This window comes from Mus musculus, chromosome 2 (genome assembly GCF_000001635.26).
Source record: "Mus musculus strain C57BL/6J chromosome 2, GRCm38.p6 C57BL/6J".
Taxonomy (NCBI): Eukaryota; Metazoa; Chordata; class Mammalia; order Rodentia; family Muridae; genus Mus; species Mus musculus.
The window spans coordinates 167,012,824-167,035,789 of NC_000068.7; the positions used below are offsets into that span (position 1 = coordinate 167,012,824).

Genomic DNA, 22,966 nt, shown 5'->3' on the forward strand with positions numbered 1-22,966 from the left:
GAAAAAGAGCCAGTCATGTATTGAGCAGAGGAAACAGCATTTTATTATTTTTTTAAAAAGATTTATTTATTTATTTATGTAAGCACACACTGTAGCTGTTTTCAGACACACAGGAAGAGGGCATCTGATCTCATTACAGGTGGTTATGAGCCACCATGTGGTTGCCATGGCCTGATTTGAACTCAGGACATTCAGATGAGCAGTCAGTGCTCGTAACTGCTGAGCCATCTCTCCAGCCCAGGAAACAGCATTTGAAACAGAGGGAACAGACCATGTATAGGTTTTGGGTAGAATGAGATTCATCTGTGTGAGTTCAGGGGCAAGCATGAGAGAAAGAATGTTGGCGTGAGTAGGTAAACCCTGTTGTTCTAAGAGTAGGGTGGTGTCTAAGCAGGGGCCATGGCATTACAATTTAGTGTTTTCTTTCCTTTATTTGGTTATTTGTATGCACATGTGGGACACATACATGTGTGTATGCTTGTTCAAATGAGTGTGGGTTTGTTTCTTTTGGTCACTGTTTTTTTGCCTGTGCTTTTTTTTTTTTTTTTTTTGGTTTTTGTTTTTTTCGAGACAGGTTTCTCTGTATCGCCCTGGCTGTGCTGGAACTCACTCTGTAGACCAGGCTTGCCTAGAACTCAGAAATCCACCTGCCTCTGCCTCCCAAGTGCTGGGATTAAAGGCGTGTGCAACCAATGCCCAGCTTTTTATTTTTTTAAGATTTATTTATTTTGTGTTACGAGTACACCATTGCTTTCTTCACACACACCAGAAGAGGGCGTCAGATCTCATTACTCATGGTTGTGAGCCACCATATGATTGCTCGGAATTGAACTTAGGACTTTTGAAAGAGCAGTTGGTGCTCTTAACCGCTGAGTCCTTGGTCACTGTTTTATTACTGTGAAGGGACACCATGACAAAGCGTTTAATTAGGCTGTTCTTACAATTTCAGCGCTTTTGTTCATTGTCTTCATGGTGGAGAGCTGTGTGCATGCAGACACAGTTGTAGCTTTAATTTTTTTTTCTCGACCGTATTTTTTGTTTTGTTTTGTTTTCTTTCTTTCTCTTTTTTTTCTCTGGTTTGGTTTTTTGAGACAGGGTTTCTCTGTATAGCCCTGGCTGTCCTGGAACTCACTTTGTAGACCAGGCTGGCTTGAACTCAGAAATCTGCCTGCCTCTGCCTCCCAAGTGCTGGGATTAAAGGCATGTGTCACCATGCCTGGCTTTTTTTTTTTTTTTTTTTTTCTGAGACAGGATTTCTCTATATAGCCCTGGCTGTCCCAGAACTCACTTTGTATACCAGACTGGTCTCAAACTCAGAAATCTGCCTGCCTCTGCCTCCCAAGTACCCGTACTTTTAATGTTTTTTTTTTTTTTTTTTTAAGATTTTATTTATTTATTTATTTATTATATATAAGTACACTGTCGCTGTCTTCAGACACTCCAGAAGAGGGAGTCAGATTTTGTTACGGATGGTTGTGAGCCACCATGTGGTTGCTGGGATTTGAACTCTGGACCTTCGGAAGAACAGTCGGGTGCTCTTACCCACTGAGCCATCTCACCAGCCCATACCCGTACTTTTAATAATGGTTCATAAATGCTTTAACCTCTCTTGTAGTCTACTACTCACCAGAGGCAGTGGAAAAGAAGGGATACAGACCAAAAGGTCCAGAGTTCAAATCCCATCAACCACATGGTGGCTCACAACCATCCGTAACAAGATCTGACTCCCTCTTCTGGTGGGTCTGAAGACAGCTACAGTGTACTTACATATAATAATAAATAAATCTTTAAAAAAAAAAAAAGAAAAGAAAATAGAACTTACAATTCGACCATCCTTAAAATATTATCTATTATTTAAACTTTTATGTGCCTGCATCATGCCTGCATACATGTCTGTGCACCAGATGTTCCCAGTGGCCGCAGAGGTCAGATACGGAGTTACAGACAGCTGTGAGCCACCTTGTGGGTGCTAGGAATCAAACCTGGGTCTTCTGCAGGAGCAACCAGTGCTCTTAGCCACTAAACCAGCCCTCCAGGAATCCAGCCCCCTGTTAATTATTATAATTGTGTATACAGAGGGGCGTGTTCACTTGAAAAGGGTGTGAAGATCAGAGGACAACTCTGGATTCCGAGCTCTTCTTTCCCCTTGTAGGTACCGGGATCGCACTCAGGAGTAGTGTGGCCTTTGCCATGCTGAGCCAGATGGCAGCCCTGACTACCATTTTGTTGTTAAGTTCCCAAATGTACACATACTTCTAATTTTTCCCTCACCTTTACACACTCTCAGACTTCTATTTCTTTCCCAAAACAAAGTAGTTTTCTAATCTAAACAACGCCCCACCCATTTGATTTTATTATTGGAAACCACGCAGGCCCGCGAAGTCTCAAAGTGCCGCCCCCGAGCGGAAGTGACGTGAAGCACATGCGCGCGACGCCGAGCGGGTCGCGGAAAAGGCGGGTCGTGTCGGCGCGCCGCACTCGCTACGTCCGGAAGTGGCTGCTTCTTCAGCATGCTGGCGGAGCTCGGCTTCATCCGGACCATCGGCGAGAATGACGAGGTGCCGGTTGAGCCCGAGTCGGACTCCGGAGACGAGGAGGAGGAGGTAGGAGCCGGCGGGAGAAGGGGCCGTGGGCGGGAGCGGCCGGGAACCAGCTGCGGGCCCCAGGCCCTCCTCAGCGTGCTCAGGTGTCCCCATGCAGGCCGTGTCACCAAGCTGTGCGGAGTCGAACTTCGCAGGCGAAGTCAGTCTTGCTTCCTGCCCAGTCGGGGACACATGCTCCCACCTATCCATCAAGCCTCCCAAGGGGGTTCTAGTGATGCTAGGCGGTGGGGATGTAGCCCTGAGAAAGTGGCTCCAGGGTGAGTGGCGAGAGAAAAAGACCCAAACCCAAACTCTCAGTGCCTCACACCGGCGTCAGCCAGCCTCACACGACACTAAGGATGGCCCAGGCCCTCTGCAGTCCGATTCCGAGAAAGCTGATGTCTAAGGCTCCAGTCTTTAAGGATGTTGCTGGGAGGTCGTTTGGAGCTCTGCTGGTCAGTTTAGGCGTCTGTCCAAGGCTTCTATCCCTCTGTCCATCCACACTCCGGTCTTTGCAAGTCCCACCCGCACACCTGCAAACCTGTGCCCCTCACATACTTCAGTTTCCAGCTTGGTGGTCTCCTTACCAAGTAGCTGAGTGGTCTCAGTGGTCTGAGTGGTTCCAGCCATGCAGCTAAGTTTTTGTGGCTTTCAGAGTCAGGCCAGGCTCTGTTGTCTTTTCTGCCATTTGACCCTCAGCAGCCTTCCTTGTCCTGGCAACACCGACATACCATTCCATTTCATGTCTTAGAAACTTGTGTTCTTTTTCTGCTCAGAGCCTTTCACATCTCTACCCAGCCCACTCCCCCAGGCTTTCTCTCTATAGCCCTGGCTGTCCTGGACCTACCTCGGTAGACTTCGAACTCAGATCTGCCTGCCTCTGCCTCCTGAGTGCTGGGATTAAAGGTGTGCCCAGCTTCTCTTCACACTTCTGCTCTCTGCCTGGAAGGCTTCCCTCAGTAGTTCTCCACCTGTGGCTCCAGACCCTGGGGACCCTAGGATCTCATTTCAGATATTTACATTATGATTTATAACAGTAATGAATTATGGTTATGAAGTCTCAACGGAAATAACTTTATGGTTTGGGGTCACCACCATCTGGGTTGGGAAGGTTGTGAACCATGTGTCTAGATGTCTCAGTCTGCTCTGGCTTTTTTTCTCTCCACAACAGGAGGGTTTCATTCTGGAACCCTCCTGCTGCCTCCGCTTCCCTCCGGGCTACCACTGTACAGGACAACAGTTTTCTGATGTCTGCCATTGGCATGAGGCATTTTAAATCGATCCAGGTTTGGGAGCAAGTACCTTGGTGTCCAGGATGGAGGATGACTTTGTCTCTCCTGGCATGTACTGGGTGGTGGCCGGGAGAGACTTAGCTCATGTATTACCTGCTCTGTAAGGCAGAACTAGAGCAGTGCCTCACTCCGTAAGAAGCTTGTTGGTATCCAATTCTGTATCAGTTTTGTGTTTCCTTTTGAAACTGGATCTTGGATACATTTGAGCTTCTGACGGTCCTGTTGCTGTTTGCATTGTTTATGCACATTCATATGTGTGCCTGTGTACATGTTCTTGTGCGCGTACTTGTTCACATGCACGTGTGTGGGGCCAGAGAACAACTTTGTGGGCTGTTACTCCAGTTGTCCACCTTGCTTAGAGACGGGATCTTACATAGGTATGGAATTCACTGGCTAGACTATACTGGCCATTATTACACTCCCCATCCCCCATGTCTCACCCCCATGTGTGTGTCTACACTCTTGCAAGTGTAGTATATGTGTGTAGGTACAAGCATGTGTTAGCAGGCCAGAGGTTAATGTATATCAAGTGTCTGTCATTTCTTGGGAGCTGTCCACTTTGTTTTTGGAAACCATTCTCTTACTGGAACATAGGACTTAACAGGGAGGGTCAGCTGACCAGTCAGCTTCTGCAGAGATGTCAGTTTCTGCCTTCTCAGAAGTTTTGGAGATGTGGAGACATGGTTCTGTGTCAACCCTGGCTGACTGACATCTGCCTGACACCTCTACCTCCCAAGTGCTGGAATTAAAGGTGTGCACCACCACATCCAGCTTAAGGTTTATTCATCTATGTTGAGACAGGTTCTCCCAAGTAGCCCTGGCTGTTTGGTACTCATAGAGATGCACCTGCCTTTGCCTCCCTAGTTGTGAGATTAGAGGCATGCCCTACAGCCACCACTGCCTCGTTTCTTTTGTATTCTATGTGTTGATTTGACCCCAGGTAGGCTTTTCCAGCTGGTCCACCCGTGCTTCCAGCTGTGAGTTTCTCAGGCCCCCTCCCTCCATCTCAGCCAGTCACTGTCACTCCCACTTCTCCTCTTTGTAGGGACCCATTGTGCTGGGCCGCAAGCAGAAAGCCTTGCAGAAGAACCGCAGTGCTGACTTCAACCCTGACTTTGTTTTCACTGAGAAGGAGGGCATGTATGATGGCAGCTGGGCCCTGGCTGATGTCATGAGCCAGCTCAAGAAGAAGGTAAGACTGACAGGGATGGGATTCAGGTGATGGGGGATGGGCCGTTAAGCAGTACGTTGGTATTAGGACAAACACTTACCTCATGGCCTTTTACCTTCATCTTACGCTCAGCAGCTTTTGGAAGTTGAGGACTTTGAAAATAAGTTGTGTAGGTTTGATGGAGTAGGGAGAGGAAGTTACAAGTGCCCCATAGTCCTCGTGACTTAGAACAGTAGAAAGCACTATAAAATGGGCTTATTGTAGACTATAGTCACAACCATATTGTCTATATTTGGAAGTATCAAAGAGTCTTATTCCAGTTGGTGAGATGGTAAGGGCATTTGTCACCTGATGACCTGAATTTAGTCCCCAGAGCCCACCTGGTTGGAGAGACCTGAGTCCTGCTGTTTGACTTTCATATGCTCCATGGCTCTGTTCCTTAGACCTGCTTCAGTAACTGAATAAATGAAATTTTCTTCTTTATTAAATGCCCACATCTGGGCATGTTGGCCCACGTCTATAATCCTAGCGCAACAGAAGGAGAAGTGTGTGTGTAAGTGCATTCCGTGTGCACAGTGTGTGTAGAGTCTAGAATAGGGTGTCAGGTCCCCTAGGACTGGAGTTGTAGGAGGTTGGGAACTACCTGTGGAGCTGTGAGCTACAATGGAACCTGGCTCCTCCAGTAGAGCAGCCAGTGTTCTTAACTGATGAGCCATCTTTCCAGCATCAAGATTTATTTTATTTGTGTGTGTGTGTGTGTGTGTGTGTGTGTGTGTCTGCCAGGCATGTCCAGGTGCCTACAGAGGCCAGAGTAGTGAACTGGATCTTTTGGAGCTGAAGTTAAAGATGTCTGTGGACCACCCACCCAGTGTGGTTCCTGGAAATGAAACTGATTTGAGCAGCAGATGATCTTAATGGCTGTGCCATTTCTCCAGCTTCTAAAATAGTCTTTTAAGAAATGTGTTTGTGGGCTGGTGAGATGGCTTAGTGGGTAAGAGCACCCGACTGCTCTTCCGAAGGTCCAGAGTTCAAGTCCCAGCAACCACATGGTGGCTCACAACCATCCATGACAAGATCTGACTCCCTCTTCTGGTGTGTCTGAAGACAGCTACAATGTATTTACATATAATAATAAATAAATATTTAAAAAAAATGTGTTTGTGCCCGGCGTGGTGGCGCATGCCTTTAATCCCAGCACTCGGGAGGCAGAGGCAGGTGGATTTCTGAGTTCGAGGCCAGACTGGTCTAGAAAGTGAGTTCCAGGACAGCCAGGACTACACAGAGAAACCCTTGTCTGGAAAGACCAAAAAAAAAAAAAAGTTTGTATTGCTTTTTAGTAATCTAGCTTTTATTTTTATTTTTTGACAAACTAAGACCTTTAAAAAAAAACTTAATGTTCACATATACATGTACTATGTTTGGATCCTATCCTCTTTTGGTTATTAACCTTGGTTAACAAAGTTTGCAGATTGATAAAAATTCCCAAAAATTTAGGCAGTGTTGTCTAATAGCCTTTGAGATAGCCTTAGATAGGGTTAACAGCCCAGGCTGGCTTGGAACTCACTGTAGTCAAGGCTGGCTTTGACTTGGTGGCTTTTTGCCTCAACCCTTTCAGATGCTAGATTACAGCTATGAGCCTCCATGCCTAGCACAGACAGTCCTCTTCTACACTAGCACTTGAGTCCTGACCCCGTGACGCCTGTTTGGCGTCCTTTCTGAGTTATGTGTATCTTTGACCTGCAATGATTTTCTCTCCAGCGGGCAGCCACTACACTAGATGAGAAGATTGAGAAAGTCCGGAAGAGAAGGAAGGCAGAGGTGAGGCTGAGACCCGGCTGCGGCGGTTGTAGTTGCACTCTGGCCTGTGGCTTTGAGAGGGGCGGGAACAGGTGCTCCGGTCTGGGTGGTCATTACTCCTTACTGTCTGGCCTTGGAGTTCAGCATCGCTTCTCTTAGGTTCTGAATTTCCTGGTGTTTGTAGTCACACCTACTTCATTTGATTTTTCCTCAGGACAAGGAAGCCAAGTCTGGGAAGGTGGAGGAGAAAGAAGGCCAGGCAGACTCTGACCTGAAGGGGCAGGAGAATCCGGGTGAGGATGAGGCAGGCTCCAAGGATGAAGACTCTGAGACTGACTACTCCTCTGAGGATGAGGAAATCCTCACCAAAGCAGGTAGGCCGATGCACCTTGGCTCTGTAGGAGGTTGTGCAGTCTTTGTGCTGGAGCCTGCTGGTCCCCACGGTGCTGGGATTTGTTAGGATAAATTGTCTCTTTACTGGCCACCATATCAGGGCTTCTTCTTTCTGGGGACCTGCTTCTCTCCTCATTCTCAGCTCCACGGAGTGTTGGCTTCTCTACAGCTCGCCTACTTGGGGCGACTCGGTTGCATTGGGTTTGCCTCTGTAGTTGGGGGTTCAGTGAGCATTTTGGTAGAATTCACTCAGGTGTCACAGTGTTGTGTTAAGAGCCTGCCATCTACACTGTACTCACTAGGCTAGTGTCCTGTCTGCGTTTGCCCTTACCTGTGAAAGGAGTGGGACAGCACCCTCCCTGGACAGCACCAAGGACATGGGGTCCAGAGGCAGGTGCTGGGTAAGAAGCACTCTGCACACTGCTGTGTTTTTTCCCACAGACACACTCAAAGTGAAGGAGAAGAAGAAGAAGAAGAAGGGCCAGGTGAGCCTGGGTCTGAGGTTGCTGAAAGGACATGCAGGCTTGCTTGCTTTGCTGAGTTCTTTCCTGTCGTCTGATCTGTTGCAGGCAGCAGGAGGATTCTTTGAAGATGCATCCGAGTATGACAAAAGCCTGTCCTTCCAGGACATGAACCTCTCCCGGCCCCTCCTGAAGGTAGTAGCTTTGGCAACAAGGGTTGATTCTTCTTTGATTGAATTTCTTCTTTCTGTGTGCGCACATGGGCTCACATGAAGCATGCATATGCATGTGTGTGTGTGTGCGTGTGCGCATACCTGTGCGTGTACTGGTGCCTGTGGGAGCCAGGGGAGGGCATGGATCCCCTGCAGCTGAAGTAACAAGTGATGGTGAGCTGCCCTGTGTGCTGGGAACCAGACTCAGGTCTTCTGCAAGAGCAGCAAGTGCTCTTCATTGCCGAGCCATCACTCCAGCCTGTTCATTTTAGACAGGGTCTCATGTAGTCCAGGCTTGCTATGAACATGCTGTGTAGCTAAGATAGGCCTTGAACTCCTGATCCTCCTGCCTTCATCTCACAAGGGCTGGGATCTAGATGTACATCACTATAGCCAGGTGACAAGGGTTGATTCTTTTTTTTTTTTTTTTTAAAGATTTATTTATTTATTATATGTAAGTTCACTGTAGCTGTCTTCAGACACTCCAGAAGAGGACATCAGATCTCGTTACGGATGGTTGTGAGCCACCATGTGGTTGCTGGGATTTGAACTCCGGACCTTCGGAAGAGCAGTCGGGTGCTCTTACCCACTGAGCCATCTCACCAGCCCCTTTTTTGGTTTTTCGAGACAGGGTTTCTCTGTATAGCTCTGGCTGCCCTGGAACTCATTCTGTAGACCAGGCTGGCCTCGAACTCAGAAATCCGCCTGCCTCTGCCTGGGATTAAAGGCGTGCGCCACCACGCCTGGCTGACAAGGGTTGATTCTTGAAGTGGCCTCCATCTTCATTCATTCCTCTTTGGCCTCCTCAGCACTGTTGTGGGCTCAGTTCCAGAGAACCGTCTGGAGCAGGACGATGAAGCCAAAGTCCTTGCACTGACTCCCGGATTCTCTTTCTTCTGGTCCTCCTGGAGGATATTGTAGCGCTTTTCTTTTTTGCACTTGCTGTTTCCTCCGATTGAAAGACTTCTTCTCTAGAATTCTCCTGGGGAGCTCTCTCATCCCACAGGGTTCAGTGATTCACCCCTGACATCCCTGTTGTGACTCACATGTCCTCCTGGTTGGCTGCAGCTCCTTCGTGGCTGCATTTATCTCTGTAGAATGGGTGTTCGTCTTTTTGTCTGTTTCTTTCTGCCGTTTCCAGAGTGCAGCTTTCCTTTTGTCTCCTGCTGTCCAGAGCGCAGCTGCAGCTGGTGCCTTAAGCTCTGGAGCAAAGGCACTCAGAGGACATTGTGTGCCCTGGACCTTGGTTACCTTGTTGCTTGCTGTGAATCATTCCCTGCCCACCTGCCCTGTCTGACTGTAACTTTTCTTTTCAGGCCATTACAGCCATGGGCTTCAAGCAGCCCACGCCAATCCAGAAGGCGTGTATCCCTGTGGGTCTGCTGGGGAAGGACATCTGCGCCTGTGCAGCCACTGGGACAGGTGAGAGGGTAGGGGGGAGGAGGTGGCCAAAGCACACTAGGGCTAAACACACCTGGCTCCTTAAAAATTTACCAGTGAGCCGGGTGGTGGTGGTGCAAGCCTTTAATCCTAGCATTCCAGAGGCAGAGGCACGTGGATCTGAGTTTGAAGCCAGGTTTGTCTACGCTGAGCATTTCAGGGCATCCAAGGCTATACAGAGAAACCCTGTTTATAAAATCCTAAAATAAAATAAAGATGATGAGTACTTTGCTTGCATGTATATACAGATATCATATGTGTGCAGGTATGGAGTAACTGTATCTGGAGTTGATTGTATCTGCTGTGTATATGCTGTCTGCTGTGTATATGCTGGGAACCCCACCCAGGTCTTCTGCTGGAGCAGCACGTTCTCTTAACCACTGAGCTATTCGTGCAGCCCCTCCTGGCTTTTTGAACTATTGAAAGAGTTTATAAAGCTAGATGTAGTGGTGTTGTCCTCTAATCTCAGAACTGAGACAGAGATTGTAAGTTTCTGCTCAGACTGGGGGTATAGAAAGTATCTTAAAAGAAAAGTCTGTAGAAATCGGTAGTCAATTGGTGATTTTGAGATTTTTGTTGTCCTTAAAGATTTTATTTTATTAATTATGTGTTTATGCATATGTCTTATGTGGGTTATGTGTACATGTGAGCGCAGGTGTGCTCAGAGTCCAGAAGAGGATGACAGGCCCTCTGGTGCCTGGCAGGGGTGCTGGGAGCTGCGTTCATCTTCTAGAGGAGCAGCGCTCACTTTTACCCACTGCCACCTCTCCAGCCCTTCAGTTGGTGGAGTTTTTGTTTTGTTTTTTTAAGATTTATTTAGTTTATATATGAGATGGTTGTGAACCACCATGTGGTTGCTGGGAATTGAACTCAGGACCTCTGGAAGAGCAGTCAGTGTCCTTAGCCGCTGAGCTATCTCTCCAGCACCTCTCAGATGGTGATTTTAACAGCTTTAAAAGCTATGGGGATGTCAATTTGGCATCAAAGCAACATGTTATAGAATATTAAACTTGCAAACTGGAGAGATGGCTCAGAAGTAAAGAGCACTGGCTACACTCTCAGAGGACCAAAGTTTGGTTCCCAGCACCCACACCCACTTGGCAGCTTAGCAGGTATCTATAACTGCAGTTCCAGAGGATCAGATATCTGATCTCTACTGATCTCCATGGGCACCAGCCATACATCCATACAGGGTAAATACTCATATACATGTAAGTATAAAATAGATAAGTATCAGGGCTAGAGAGATAGCTTAGTGATTAAGAGCACTGGCTGCTCTAACAGGGAACCCAGGTTCAATTCCTAGCCCCCAATGGCAGTTCACAGCTGTGTCTAACTCCAATTGCAGAGGATCCATTGCTGTTATGTGGTCTCTGGGTACACATATGTGGCATCCATGCCCAGACATACACAGAGATGTCAATAAAAAATGAGTCTTTAAGACTGGAGAGATGGCTCAGTGGTTAAGAGCATTGACTGCTCTTCCAGAGGTCCTGAGTTCAATTCCCAGCAACCACATGGTGGCTCACAACCATCTATAATGGGACCTGATGCCCTCTTCTTGTGTATCTGAAGACAGCTACAGTGTACTCATATAAATAAAATAAATCTTAAAAGAAAAAAAAAAAAAGAGTCGTTAAAATACTAGCTAGCTAGGTGAAACAACAACATGAACTAACCAGTACCCCAGAGCTCGTGTCTTTAGCTGCATATGTAGCAGAAGATGGCCTAGTTGGCCATCACTGGGAAGAGAGGCCTCTTGGTCTAGCAAACTTTATATGCCCCAGTACAGGTGAACGCCAGGGCCAAGAAGTGGGAGTGGGTGGGTGGGGAGTAGGGCAGGGGGAGGGTATGGGGAACTTTTGGGATAGCATTTGAAATGTAAATAAAGAAAATATCTAATTTAAAAAAAAAAATCCTAGCTAGCTAAGACTCTGAGAATGAGAGCTTTGTGTCTGGCATCCACTAGTGTTAGGACAGGAACTGAATGATAGTGGTCCTGGGAGAGTGGCCTGCCTGGTAACTGCTGCCTTTCTCGCCAGCCCAGTCACCATGCTTTTCTTTCACGTTTACATGGACGTGGGGTGACAGTAGGCAAGCACTTATGCAGAAGTTGTGTGTTCCCATAAGCAGAGAAGTAGGTTCCTGGACTTGGGTGGGAGCAGGCATGGAGGGTGCTGAAGCTGCGTTCTGCTCTCCTGTCCTCCTCTAGGCAAAACTGCAGCCTTTGCACTGCCCGTCTTGGAGCGTCTGATCTACAAGCCCCGCCAGGCTGCAGTCACTCGCGTGCTGGTGCTGGTCCCCACGAGAGAGCTGGGCATCCAAGTGCACTCTGTCACCAAGCAGCTGGCCCAGTTCTGCAGCATCACTACCTGCCTGGCTGTGGGTGAGTGAGATAGGATGTGATGACAGAGGACGGGGTGTGCTTCACTGAACCCCAGATGGCAGGAAGGGCCTTTGTGTTAATTGGGTTCACCTAAAAATTAGTGGACATGTTTTCATGTGGGTACTGGAGGTGGGTACTGGTGGTTTACATGGTGGGAGGTAGGGGAGGAGGTTTCACTAAGACTTAACTCTCTTTTTTGTTTTGTTTTGTTTTGTTTTATGTTTTTGAGATAGGTTTCAATATGTAGCCCAGGTTAGCTTGGAACTTAACTGTGTAGCTCAGGTTGACCTCAAACACAGTCTTCCTGCCTTCCTGCTACTGAGTGAACGCTAGAACTCAGCACGACTTGACCTCTTTGCTTTGTGGTACTGGGGATTGAATCTGAGGCCTTTGCCCAGTACTGTATCACTAAACTCCATTCCTACTCACAAAACTTAGCCTTGGGGCTGGAGAGTTAGTCCAGTGGCTCAGAACACATACTACTCTAAAAAAAGGACTTGGGTTTCAATTCCCAGCACCCACATGTGACCCACAGTTCTCTGAAACTCCAGTTCCAGGGGATCTGACATTGTCTTCTGACCTGTGAGGCATCAGTAGCAGGCGTGCACCTGTGCACCTAACACAGTGGGCACATAATAGAATGCAGCTGACCTTTACAGAAGAGCTTGCTTGGGGATGCAGGCCCTTAATTCCATCACTGAAAGGCAGAGGATGTCAGATCTGTCGGTTGGAGGCCAGCCTGGTGGACACAATGAGTTCTAGATCAGCAAAGATGCACAGTCAGACTCTGCTAAAAAGAAGACCTAACCTTGAGAAAGAGAATTCAGGGATGGGGATGTGGCTCCACGGCAGAGGAGCTGTATTATGTAGCTTCTGCCAGTCTCTGGGTTCAGTTTCTAGTAACACACAAAAAACAGTATTATTTTGGACAGGAGAGATGGCTCTGTGGTTAAGAGCACTGAATGACTGACTGTATCCCAGCACTTGGGAGGCAGAGACAGGTGGATTTCTGAGTTTGAGGTGAGCCTGGTCTACAGAGTGAGTTCCAGGACAGCCAGGGATATACAGAGAAACCCTGTCTCCAAAAAACAAAAACAAAACAGCACTGACTGCTCTTCCAGAGGTCCTGAGTTCAATTCCCAGCAACCACGTGGTGGCTCACAACCATTTGTAATGGGATCTGATGCCCTCTTCCCGTGTGTCTGAAGACAGCTACAGTGTGCTCATATAAATAAAATATCATTTATTAAAAAAAATCCATAGTATTATTTCCCATAAAATCTTTTGTGATCCTAGCACTTGCAAGGATGAAGTAGGGCTCATTGACAGCCAGGGCTACATATGTGAGACCCTGTCTCAAACCAATAAAGAAAGATGACTTAACCTTGATAATGAGAATTCGGGGTGGGGTTTGGCTCCCCACTGATGCTCATTGAGAAATCACGTTGCCAAGGCCTTCGGCTTGCTTGTTTCTCTGTGTGCTCTACATTTGGCCTGAGCCCCAGGCCGGGGGCCCCACTGATGAATGAGTGATCAGGCCATCCGTGGGGCGTTTTCTGCAGGTGGCCTGGATGTGAAGTCTCAGGAAGCCGCTCTTCGGGCAGCACCAGACATCCTCATTGCCACACCTGGCCGGCTCATCGACCACCTCCATAACTGCCCCTCCTTCCACCTGAGCAGCATTGAAGTGCTCATCTTGGATGAGGCTGACAGGTGTGCCTGAGATGGGGCCTGGGGATGCTGTGCTGTTCCCCTGCGTGCTCGCTAAGGCTCTTGGTGACACGTGTGTAGTAACACCATTGCTGTTCACATTGGGTTTTTGTCCAGATTGAGGTCAGGGTTTTCTGGATGTGTGTGTGTGTGTGTGCGTGTGTGCGTGCGTGCGCACGCGTGCTCTCTCCCTTCCTCTCCCCTTCTCCGTCTCTCCTTTCCCCCTTCTTCCTTCTTCTCTTCCCTCTCTCCCTCCTTCCCTGCCCCTTTCCCTCTTCCTCCACCTTTATAGTGAGCTGCTTAAGAGGTCCGAGAGGTCCTTCAGGAATAGTGCTGCATGCCTGTAATCCCACACTTGGAAGGCTGGGATGCTGAGGCATCAAGATTGCCAAGAGGGAGTCTAGCTCATAGTACATAGCAAGTTCTAGACCAGCCTGGGTACAGAGTGAGCCTGTGCCTCCAGAAAACCAAAATCTCAAATAATGAGAATTCTACCATTTTCTGAGATTTGAAAATGTCACTGAGCTCCTCAGAACAATTCTTTTTCTTGTCTGTACATGGAAATAAATAAGAAAGGTAGCCATCTCCTGCTGGATACTCTAGAGAGTAATGCAGGCAGGGCAGTATAGCTTCCACAGGCCAGCTCCAGGACTCCCGGCACCACCATCATACTCTGCTTCCTGCCCGTCCACACTGCCCTCCTCTTGCTCATGCATGCTCCACTTGGACCAATGGCAAAGGTCCATTGAAAAGATGGGTCACCCTCTTGGGGGAGCCTGGAAGAACTGAGCATGCCTCGCGTGTGCCCCTCTCCTCCCCTCCTCTCCCCTCAGCTCAGCTAATGGCGGCCCTGTCTGTCCAGCTCAGCTCTGTGTGTCACATCTGTGGTACACCTGTCTGCAAACCCTGTTTATACACACATGGTGCTTGTCCTCAGTACAGCAGCATCTCCTTGACTTTCAAGTTTCTGCAAGCCTTACCCAGCAGCCTCTTCCCTAGGATGGTTTAGTGTCCCCGTCACCAGGACACAACTAGACAGAGAGCGAGCAAGACTGAGGGGCTGTTCCAGACAGACTAAAGAGTAGCGCGGGGAACAGTGGAGATTTGGTCCAAGCACTCCGGTGTCTGCCTGCCAGGTGTCTGACACTGTGATTGTGCAGGAGCAGGTTATTGTCTGTGCTGCTGGGACATCTGGGGACAAGCTGTCTTCATCTCAGTGCCTTGCAGAATAGAAGGGCAGAGTCCTGGTGGCTCAGACATGACGTAGTAAGGGTGAGACAACAGCGGTCCCAGAGTAAGCCTGAGTCCTGAGTACAGCCGTGGCCTGTGTGGCCCCCTCCCTCGCTCCCGCCCCCTCGCTCTTGACAGAAGAGCGTTCTCACTGTCTGCGCCTTCCTCCAGGATGCTGGATGAGTATTTCGAGGAGCAGATGAAGGAGATTATCCGAATGTGTTCCCACCACCGCCAGACCATGCTCTTCTCGGCCACCATGACAGATGAGGTGGGTGTGCCTCGTTGCGTGCAGAGGATCCCAGCTGGGCAAGCCCTCTTTTCTTGTTCTCCATCTCAGAGCTGATCAGCCATGACCTTGTACTTGGTAGGTGAAAGATCTGGCTTCGGTCTCCTTAAAGAATCCTGTGCGGATATTTGTGAACAGCAACACAGATGTCGCTCCCTTCCTGCGGCAAGAGTTCATACGGATCCGGCCTAATAGGGAAGGGGACCGGGAGGCCATTGTGGCAGGTGAAGACTCAGGGCTGGTCTGGGCAGGGTGGGTGTCTGCACTCAGGCTGCCTCCATCCATTCTCCCCAGCTCACACGGTGGCACTGCCTGTTACCTAGTCCACGCCACCTCTCCCAGGAGGCTGCTAGCCCGCTGCCTCCCGTTTCCTCAGTCCGTGCTGTTGACTACGCTTGGGAGTTGGCTTCTCTGGCTTTGCCTTGGCCCGGGAGCCCCGCAGACAGTTCATGGTCGGTCTGCCCGGTGCTGGCTCACTCTTCTCCCTGCAGCTCTGCTGATGAGAACCTTCACTGACCACGTGATGCTCTTCACCCAGACCAAGAAGCAGGCCCATCGCATGCACATCCTCCTGGGGCTGCTGGGGCTGCAGGTGGGCGAGCTCCACGGCAACTTGTCACAGACCCAGCGCCTGGAGGCCCTCCGGTAACGCTCGGTGCTGCCCTCCTTCCTGGTCAGCCCAGGGGACCATGCTGGGAGAAAAGAGTTGTGTTAGAGCAGAGGCAGGGGACACAAACAATACAGTGCCCCACTTTAAGCAGTTGTACACCAGTGTCTGCCACCACCCCTGTAGTCCCAGCAGGTGGGAGAGGGAGGTGGGACTCACTGACACCTCATTGGGTTTAATGTGAGCGCTGTGAGGTGATGCACTTAGAACTCTTCTGACCTTGGAGCGGGTTGCTCACTGTGCTCCTGTGTGTGGCTTTCCCAGAGCAGCTCCAGTGTCAAGTGATTAGGCCTCGCCCCTGGCCAGCAGCCATTTCACGAGCATGTGCTCTGCGTGTGCGTCATGGTTCCTGTGTGGTTTGTCATTCAGTTCTCAAGAGCAGAGGAGAGCTACAGGACAGGGGCCTGCAGAACGCCCCCTTACCCCTGCCCTGCTCTTCACTGCCTGAAAGATGTGTGTAAAGCAAGGACCTGAGTCCACCCTCTGAGGCTCTGACCTCTGCTCTGCTGTAGTCGGGACAGACAAACGCGAGTGTGATGGGAAATGCTGCCTGAAACAGCACACACCAGACTTGATGTGCTCAGTCAGTGCAGGTTGTTTTATTTATTTTGTGTGCTTGGGTGTGTGGCATGGTGCCAGTGTGGAAGCCAGAGGACACCTTATAGGAATTAGTTCTCCTTCCAGCATGTGGGTGCCAGGGGTTAAGATCCTTCCATCATGAGGCCTTGGGTCCTCAGGCTTGGTAGCAGATACCTAGCCCTAACCCTTACCATTTCATCGTGTTGGGCTGAGGGAGCTTACTAACCATCTCTTTGGCTCTTTCTAGGCGCTTTAAGGACGAACAGATTGACATCCTGGTGGCCACAGATGTGGCAGCCCGCGGTCTTGACATTGAAGGAGTGAAAACAGTGAGACTTGTATTGATTTTGCTCTTGGTTGGGTCCCTATCTTGTGTTGATTGCTCTTGGTGGGGTCCCTGTGCCTCCTGTGTCTGCCTGGGGCACCTCACTGATCCTCGCTCTGATCTTCAGGTGATCAACTTCACCATGCCCAACACTGTTAAACACTATGTGCACCGGGTGGGGCGGACGGCCCGTGCTGGCAGGGCTGGACGCTCTGTCTCCCTAGTGGGAGAGGAGGAGCGGAAGATGCTGAAGGAGATCGTGAAGGCTGCCAAGGCGCCAGTGAAGGCTCGGATCCTTCCCCAGGGTGAGCAGCACAGGATGGTGGGGTCGGGCAGCTCGACTCTGCCACCTCCTGAGTCCCCTGGACAGGCTTCCTCCCCTTCCCTAGGAAGCTGTGTACCACCAAGAATGGTGATGGTAGGGTCCAGCTTGTCAGAACTTCTTAGGAGTTAATAGAGTCTCCATTCTCATCAGCTCTCCCATCCCTTTGGTGGACAAGGCTAGCACTTATTCTTGGCTTTCATCCGTTTTGGTCTGTTCTTATGGGTGCCCTCCCTTTCTTCCTTCCTCCTTTTATTTGTAATCCAAGACTAGAGATGAAACCTTGTTCCTGTGCATGCTGGGCGACTCCTCTACCCCTGAGCGTTATTCCCAGACCTTGTTTAATTTTAAGATGTGGATTCAGTTGTCCAGGGTAGCCTTGGACCTGTGGCTCAAGATTGACTCATTTATTTGCTAGTTCGTGTTCTCTCTCTCTCTCTCTCTCTCTCTCTCTCTCTCTCTCTCTCTCTGAGACAGGGTCTTGCCATGCTATTATGTAAACCTGATTGGCCTCAATCTCGACGTTCTACCTTCCCCTGCATGCTGGTGCTGGGATTAAAGGCATGCCCACCGTGCCTGGCTTCCATGTTTTTTTGTTTTTTTTTTTAAAGATTTATTTATTATTATATCTAAGTACACTGTAGCTGTCTTCAGACACACCAGAAGAGGGCATCAGACCTCATTATGGATGGTTGTGAGCCATCATGTGGTTGCTGGGATTTGAACTCAGGACCTTCAGAAGAACACTCAGTGTTCTTAACCGCTGAGCCATCTCTCCAGCCCCGGCTTCCATGTTTTAATACTGCTGAGTTGAATCTACTCGTGGGAATTGGTGATAATAAACATGAACTCTGTAATCAGAGAGCCCTTCCTTCAGTGTCTCTTCTGTTTGTAGATGTTGCTGGTCTCTTTTTGTTTGGAGATTCTATTTATTTTTATTTTATGTATGTGCCTGCATGAATGTTCATTTAGTATATGTGTGATGCTCTTGGAGGCCAGAAGAGGGCATCAGATCATCTAGAACTGGAGTTCCGGATGAGAGTGAGCTATGTGTGGGTGCTGGGAACAACCCAGGTCCTGGAAGAACAGCCATTGTTCTTACCAGCCCGCATTTTCCCCACACCGTTTTTATTTCTGGTGTCATTTGGGTAGTAGGTCCTTCTGTGTGCCCAGGTTCAGTGCTGCAGTCCCAGTAGCCAGGGATTGCGCAGAAACAGAACAGCTGGTGTTTGTGCTGTGACAGTGAGTTAACAGTGTGGCCCGGTGACAGGAGGAGAGGAGCCTGTTACAGAAGCTGGCTTTTCTGTCTTTACCTCCCATCTGGGTGTAGGAGCAGCTGGCTCACAGATGCGTGCTGCTGTGCCGGCTTTGTGAGGGTTCTGGAGACCTGAATGTGTCTTTATTCTTGTGTGGCATCTCCTTGTTTGGTCACTTTTGAGAAGGCTTCTGACTCTCTTGTGCTCAGGCTGGATCAAGCAGGTCTCAGCCTCCTGGGTAACCAGCATCTGTAGGCTGCTGACCTCACAGGGCCTCATTCTTAGTGGGAGGTGTTCAGGGAGGAGCATGCTGTTCTGTTAGCAGGTAGGCATCTGCGTTATTTTCACTAACTGCTTAGTAGTCACCTTCAGTTTTATTCTTTATTCCTTTCCTGTAAGATGTTATCCTCAAGTTCCGGGACAAGATTGAGAAATTGGAGAAAGATGTGTATGCAGTGCTGCAGCTGGAGGCGGAGGAAAAAGAGATGCAGCAGTCGGAAGCCCAGGTGAGGCTGTGTGGCCATCTCCCTACTCAGCTGCTCAGTGACACTGCAGCGCTCACCTGGCAGGGACAGCTGCAGTTCCACCACGGGTGTCCTTGTACCATCCCCACAGATTGACACAGCACAGCGACTCTTAGCCAAAGGGAAAGAGACAGCAGACCAGGAGCCTGAGAGGAGCTGGTTCCAGACCAAAGAAGAGAGGAAGAAGGAGAAGAGTAAGTCTGGAAGGCTCCTCACTGGCTGAGCATTGTGAGGAAACTGCTTGCCAGGCAAACCTAAGATGGCAGTATGCTGCTTTATCATGAGTAGTTTATAATGTAACTTTTCCATGGTGAGAGATACCAAAGTTTACCCAACTTTTGCCATTAGGCAGATGGGGTGGAGATGTCCTGAGAATCTTTGAACATGTGCTCCTTAGTTAAATGAGTATGTGTGCTTTGTAGGGTGTTCTGGAGGTGAAAAGGGATGTAAATTTCTGACTCTAGTGGAAGTTTCAAAATGATCTCTCATGTAGGCTGTGCCAGCAATGTGAGAAACGCTGCCTCTGTTTGACGGGGCAGTGATGTTGGTGGGAGCTGTTGAGTACTGGGTCATTTGTGGTGAGAGTTGAGACAGTGAGGACCTTCTGTGTACTGAGGCAGCTGGGACTCGGAGAGCTGGAGGGGACAGACAACCTCCGCTGTCTTTCTTCAGGGATCTTATGTTCCATCTTGTTTTATTTTTTTAAAATTTATTTATTTTATGTATATGAGCACTGTTGAGGTCTTCAGACACAGAAGAGGGCATTGGATAGTATTACAGATGGCTGTGAGCCACCATGTGGTTGCTGGGAATTGAACTCAGGACCTCTGGAAGAGCAGTCAGTGCTCTTAACCACTGAGCCATCTTGCCAGCCTCTGGAAGAATACTCAGCATTCTTAACTGCTGAGCCATCTCTCCAGCCCTTGTTTTATTTGTTAAGACAGGGTCTCATTGGTCTAGAACTCAGGAAATGGGTTAGTCTGGCTGGCCGGGCAACCCTAAGGATCAGCCTTTTTCTGCCACCCCAGTACTGGGTTATAAACAAGACCACCACCACACTCCCTCTTTCTTCTCTTCCCTTCCCTTTCCTTTCCTTTTCCTTTTCCTTTTCCTTTTCCTTTTCCTTTTCCTTTTCCTTTTCCTTTCTCCTTTCTTCCTTCCTTCCTTCCTTCCTTCCTTCCTTCCTTCCTTCCTTCCTTCCTTTCCTTCTCCTCCTCCTCCTCTTCCTGCCCCCCCCCCCCTGGTTCTAGGTGCCTGTGTTCACCTTTATCTTCATACTATGGTGGCAGAGGTGGGTGGATCTCTGTGAGTTCCAGGTAAGCCAGGGGTACATAGACCCTGTGTCAAGGAGCCAGTTTTTTAAAAAGTTGGTTCTAGGTATCAAATTCAAGTCCTCAGCTCTTTTAAAACTTTGTATGTTTATTTTATCATAGTTTTTTGTTTTTTGTTTATTTGGTTTTTTTTTTTTCCCAGACAGGGTTTGTCTGTGTAGCCCTGGCTGTCCTGGAACTCACTTTATAGACCAGGCTGGGCTGGAACTCAGAAATCCGCCTGCCTCTGTCTCCCGAGTGCTGGGATCAAAGGCGTGCGCCACCACTGCCCGGCTTTTTATCATAGTTTTATTGTGTTAGTATACTTGGCACTCTCTCTCCCTCTCTCTCTCTCTTTCTCTCTCTCTCTCTCTCTCTCTCTCTCTCTCTCTCTCTCTCTCTCTCATCACACACACACACACACACACACACACACACACACACACCACCTGTCCCTTCCCCACCACCCTCACCTTTGGTGCTGAGTGTCTTTCCAGCAAGCTCCTTCCTGACTTGAAGTCTCTTTTCAAGGCTGCTGCATTTAGTGAAGTCTCTGACATGAGCATGAGTGGGATGATTCTCTTGAACAGGGTCACCTTGCCAGTGGCTGCACCACTGAAAACCTCAATTCCCCTTCTCCCAGCAACCATTAAGGGAGCAGTCCTGCCCAGGCCCTCAGTCTTCCCTGAAGGGTACTTTACTCAGTGAGCTGTCACCTCTAGTTCCTTCTCATTTTAAGCTTTAATGACATAATCAAATAGCCCCTAAATTCCACACTCTGTCCTCACTCTAGTTGCTAAGGCTCTACAGGAGTTTGACTTGGCCTTAAGAGGAAAGAAGAAAAGGAAGAAGTTTATGAAGGATGCCAAGAAAAAGGGGGAGATGACGGTGAGTGGCCTCCCTGTGGAGTAGGGTCCCATGAAGCACTGGTGTGTTCTGTGCTCATCCCTCACTCTGCCCCCAGGCAGAGGAGAGGTCCCAGTTTGAAATCCTCAAGGCACAGATGTTTGCAGAGCGGCTGGCCAAGAGGAATCGCAGAACCAAGCGAGCACGGGCAATGCCTGAGGACGAGCCTACAGGCCCTGGTAAGTGATAGGGTGTCCATTCTGAGGCTCGCACCATGGCAAGAGCTGGCAGGGATGGCAGTGATCAAGCTTTGGAGGAACTGGGATGTATCCTTGAACCTGGCCCTCCATGGATTCTGGAATTCTCTCCCTCAGTGTCAGGGAACTCAGTAGCCTCTGACCCATTTTTCTCTGTGTATAGCTAAAAAGCAGAAGCAGCAGCAGAAGTCTGTGTTTGATGAAGAACTCACCAACACAAGCAAGAAGGCCCTGAAACAGTATCGGGCTGGGTAGGTTTAAAGTGCCGCTCACACGAAAGCACCCTTGTCCATGCTCGCTCACTCTGCCTCTTGCCTAGCGCTTCCCAATGCTGTAATGATGAGCAGAGCAGAACTTAGTGTGCTTCCATAAGCCCCCTCATCCAGACAACTTCAAAAAGCCTCTGCCCACTGATGTGAAATTGGTGTCTGGCTTCCAGAACTGCACATTGTTCTGCACAAGCCCACAGGAGACTGAATCCCAGGCACTGCACTCCCCTCAGGGTACCCATCCCACCTGGGCTGGCCTGTGAAGCCAATATGGGTGACATCCCTCACGTGTCCCACAGCCTACCCATCTCATTCTTCATCTGTCTTACAGCCCTTCCTTTGAAGAGAGGAAACAGTCAGGTCTGCCCCGCCAGAGGAGAGGGAACTTCAAATCTAAGTCCAGGTGATGTTGCACTGTAGAGGGCAGAGGCAGTACCCATGGGCGGAGAGGCAGGCTGGGTGGGAGGCAGTACTTATAATATTGATTTCCTTAATAGGTACAAGAGAAAGAAGTAGTCTCAGTGGTGTGAAGAAGTTGGTGGGACAATTTTATATCCCTTCCCTGTGGGAAGTCATCTTGTCTTGGTCTGGTTTTTTTCCATATATAAAACCCCAAACCTGGGGCTGGAGAGATGGCTCAGACTGCTCTTCCAGAGGTCCTGAGTTCAATTCTCAGCGACCACATGGTGGCTTATAACCATCTATAATGGGATCCGATGCCCTCTTCTAATGGGTCTGAAGACAGCTACAGTGTACTCACATACATAAAATAAATAAAATCTTTAAGAACAGCAGACCTTCTTGAACAAGCCTGTTGTCTGTGAATCTGTTGGGTTAGTATCTAGGAGCTGTTTCTTAGTGTTAGTCATTTATGCATGCATGCCTTTTTAAAAATGTGAGCATCTCACTGTGTAGCACAGGCTAGCTTGGAGCCTGCTGTTAAGGCCTCCAATTTGTGGTACTGTAGAGATTGTTGGGGTTACAGGTACGCACTGCTGTGCCAGGGTTCCCTTCCTGACTGGCTTCCCTACACATATTAAATGCAAGTAGTCTATCTGGTGAGTTTAGACTGCCTTACCTCCGTTTGCAAAGGGCCTGTTCTCCAGCTGCATGCCCTGCTCACAGCTGCCAGCTCAGGGCTCTGTGTTAAGTCAAAGCTCACCTGCTGCTGGGCTGTGGGTCAGACCTGGCTCTGCCTTTGGTGGGAAGATCTCCATGTTAAAAGATGGGGCCGGTGAGAAGTCTTAGTCAACAAAGGCAAGACTGACCGGGGCTCCATCTTGGGGACCCAGGCAGTGGAAGGAGAAACGCAGCCCCTCCCTAGTGTCCTGACACCAATGCCCACCGCATGGTCAAGCACAGTGAATGTGCTAGGAACAGCAAGCAGTGTAGTCTCGGGACTCAGGAGACATTTGCTGTACTTAGAGAATGTTACCATGGGTAAAATTTGGCTCATCAGTTAAATGACCTCCACTACCAAAAATGACATGCCTCACCATAGGCTGTGCCCTACCCACAATTGCTAATCAAAGTTAGGAAGAGAAACAAACCATGGGTCTAGGATGGTGATGGTTGTTGGACACAGCTGAAACCTTAGGTGCATCAGTTATCAATACAGCAACAAAGCAAGCACAGATAAGAGATGACA

The 22,966-nt window shown here is 49.1% G+C and overlaps 1 protein-coding gene across 1 annotated transcript; it reads left to right on the forward strand.

Moving 5' to 3' along the window:
• Positions 1–2,489: 2,489 nt before the first annotated feature.
• Ddx27 (DEAD box helicase 27) lies at positions 2,490–22,122 on the forward strand. The gene is made up of 21 exons (NM_153065.3): positions 2,490–2,603; positions 4,920–5,066; positions 6,804–6,863; positions 7,057–7,216; positions 7,677–7,720; positions 7,805–7,891; positions 9,225–9,330; positions 11,561–11,734; positions 13,297–13,447; positions 14,846–14,945; positions 15,046–15,187; positions 15,455–15,608; positions 16,457–16,538; positions 16,662–16,839; positions 18,512–18,618; positions 18,728–18,830; positions 20,740–20,834; positions 20,911–21,031; positions 21,213–21,300; positions 21,650–21,721; positions 21,816–22,122. The coding sequence occupies exons 1-21, from the start codon at positions 2,511–2,513 to the stop codon at positions 21,832–21,834; spliced, it is 2,283 nt and encodes a 760-aa protein (NP_694705.2). The 5' UTR covers positions 2,490–2,510; the 3' UTR covers positions 21,835–22,122.
• Positions 22,123–22,966: the final 844 nt, after the last annotated feature.

Bases quoted from the DNA above. Each gene is read 5' to 3' on its own strand.
- Ddx27 (NM_153065.3), top strand. From the start codon at position 2,511: ATGCTGGCGGAGCTCGGCTTCATCCGGACCATCGGCGAGAATGACGAG. The intron at 6,864-7,056 runs GTGAGGCTGAGA...ATTTTTCCTCAG, and splicing joins GGAAGAGAAGGAAGGCAGAG to GACAAGGAAGCCAAGTCTGG. The intron at 14,946-15,045 runs GTGGGTGTGCCT...TGTACTTGGTAG, and splicing joins CGGCCACCATGACAGATGAG to GTGAAAGATCTGGCTTCGGT.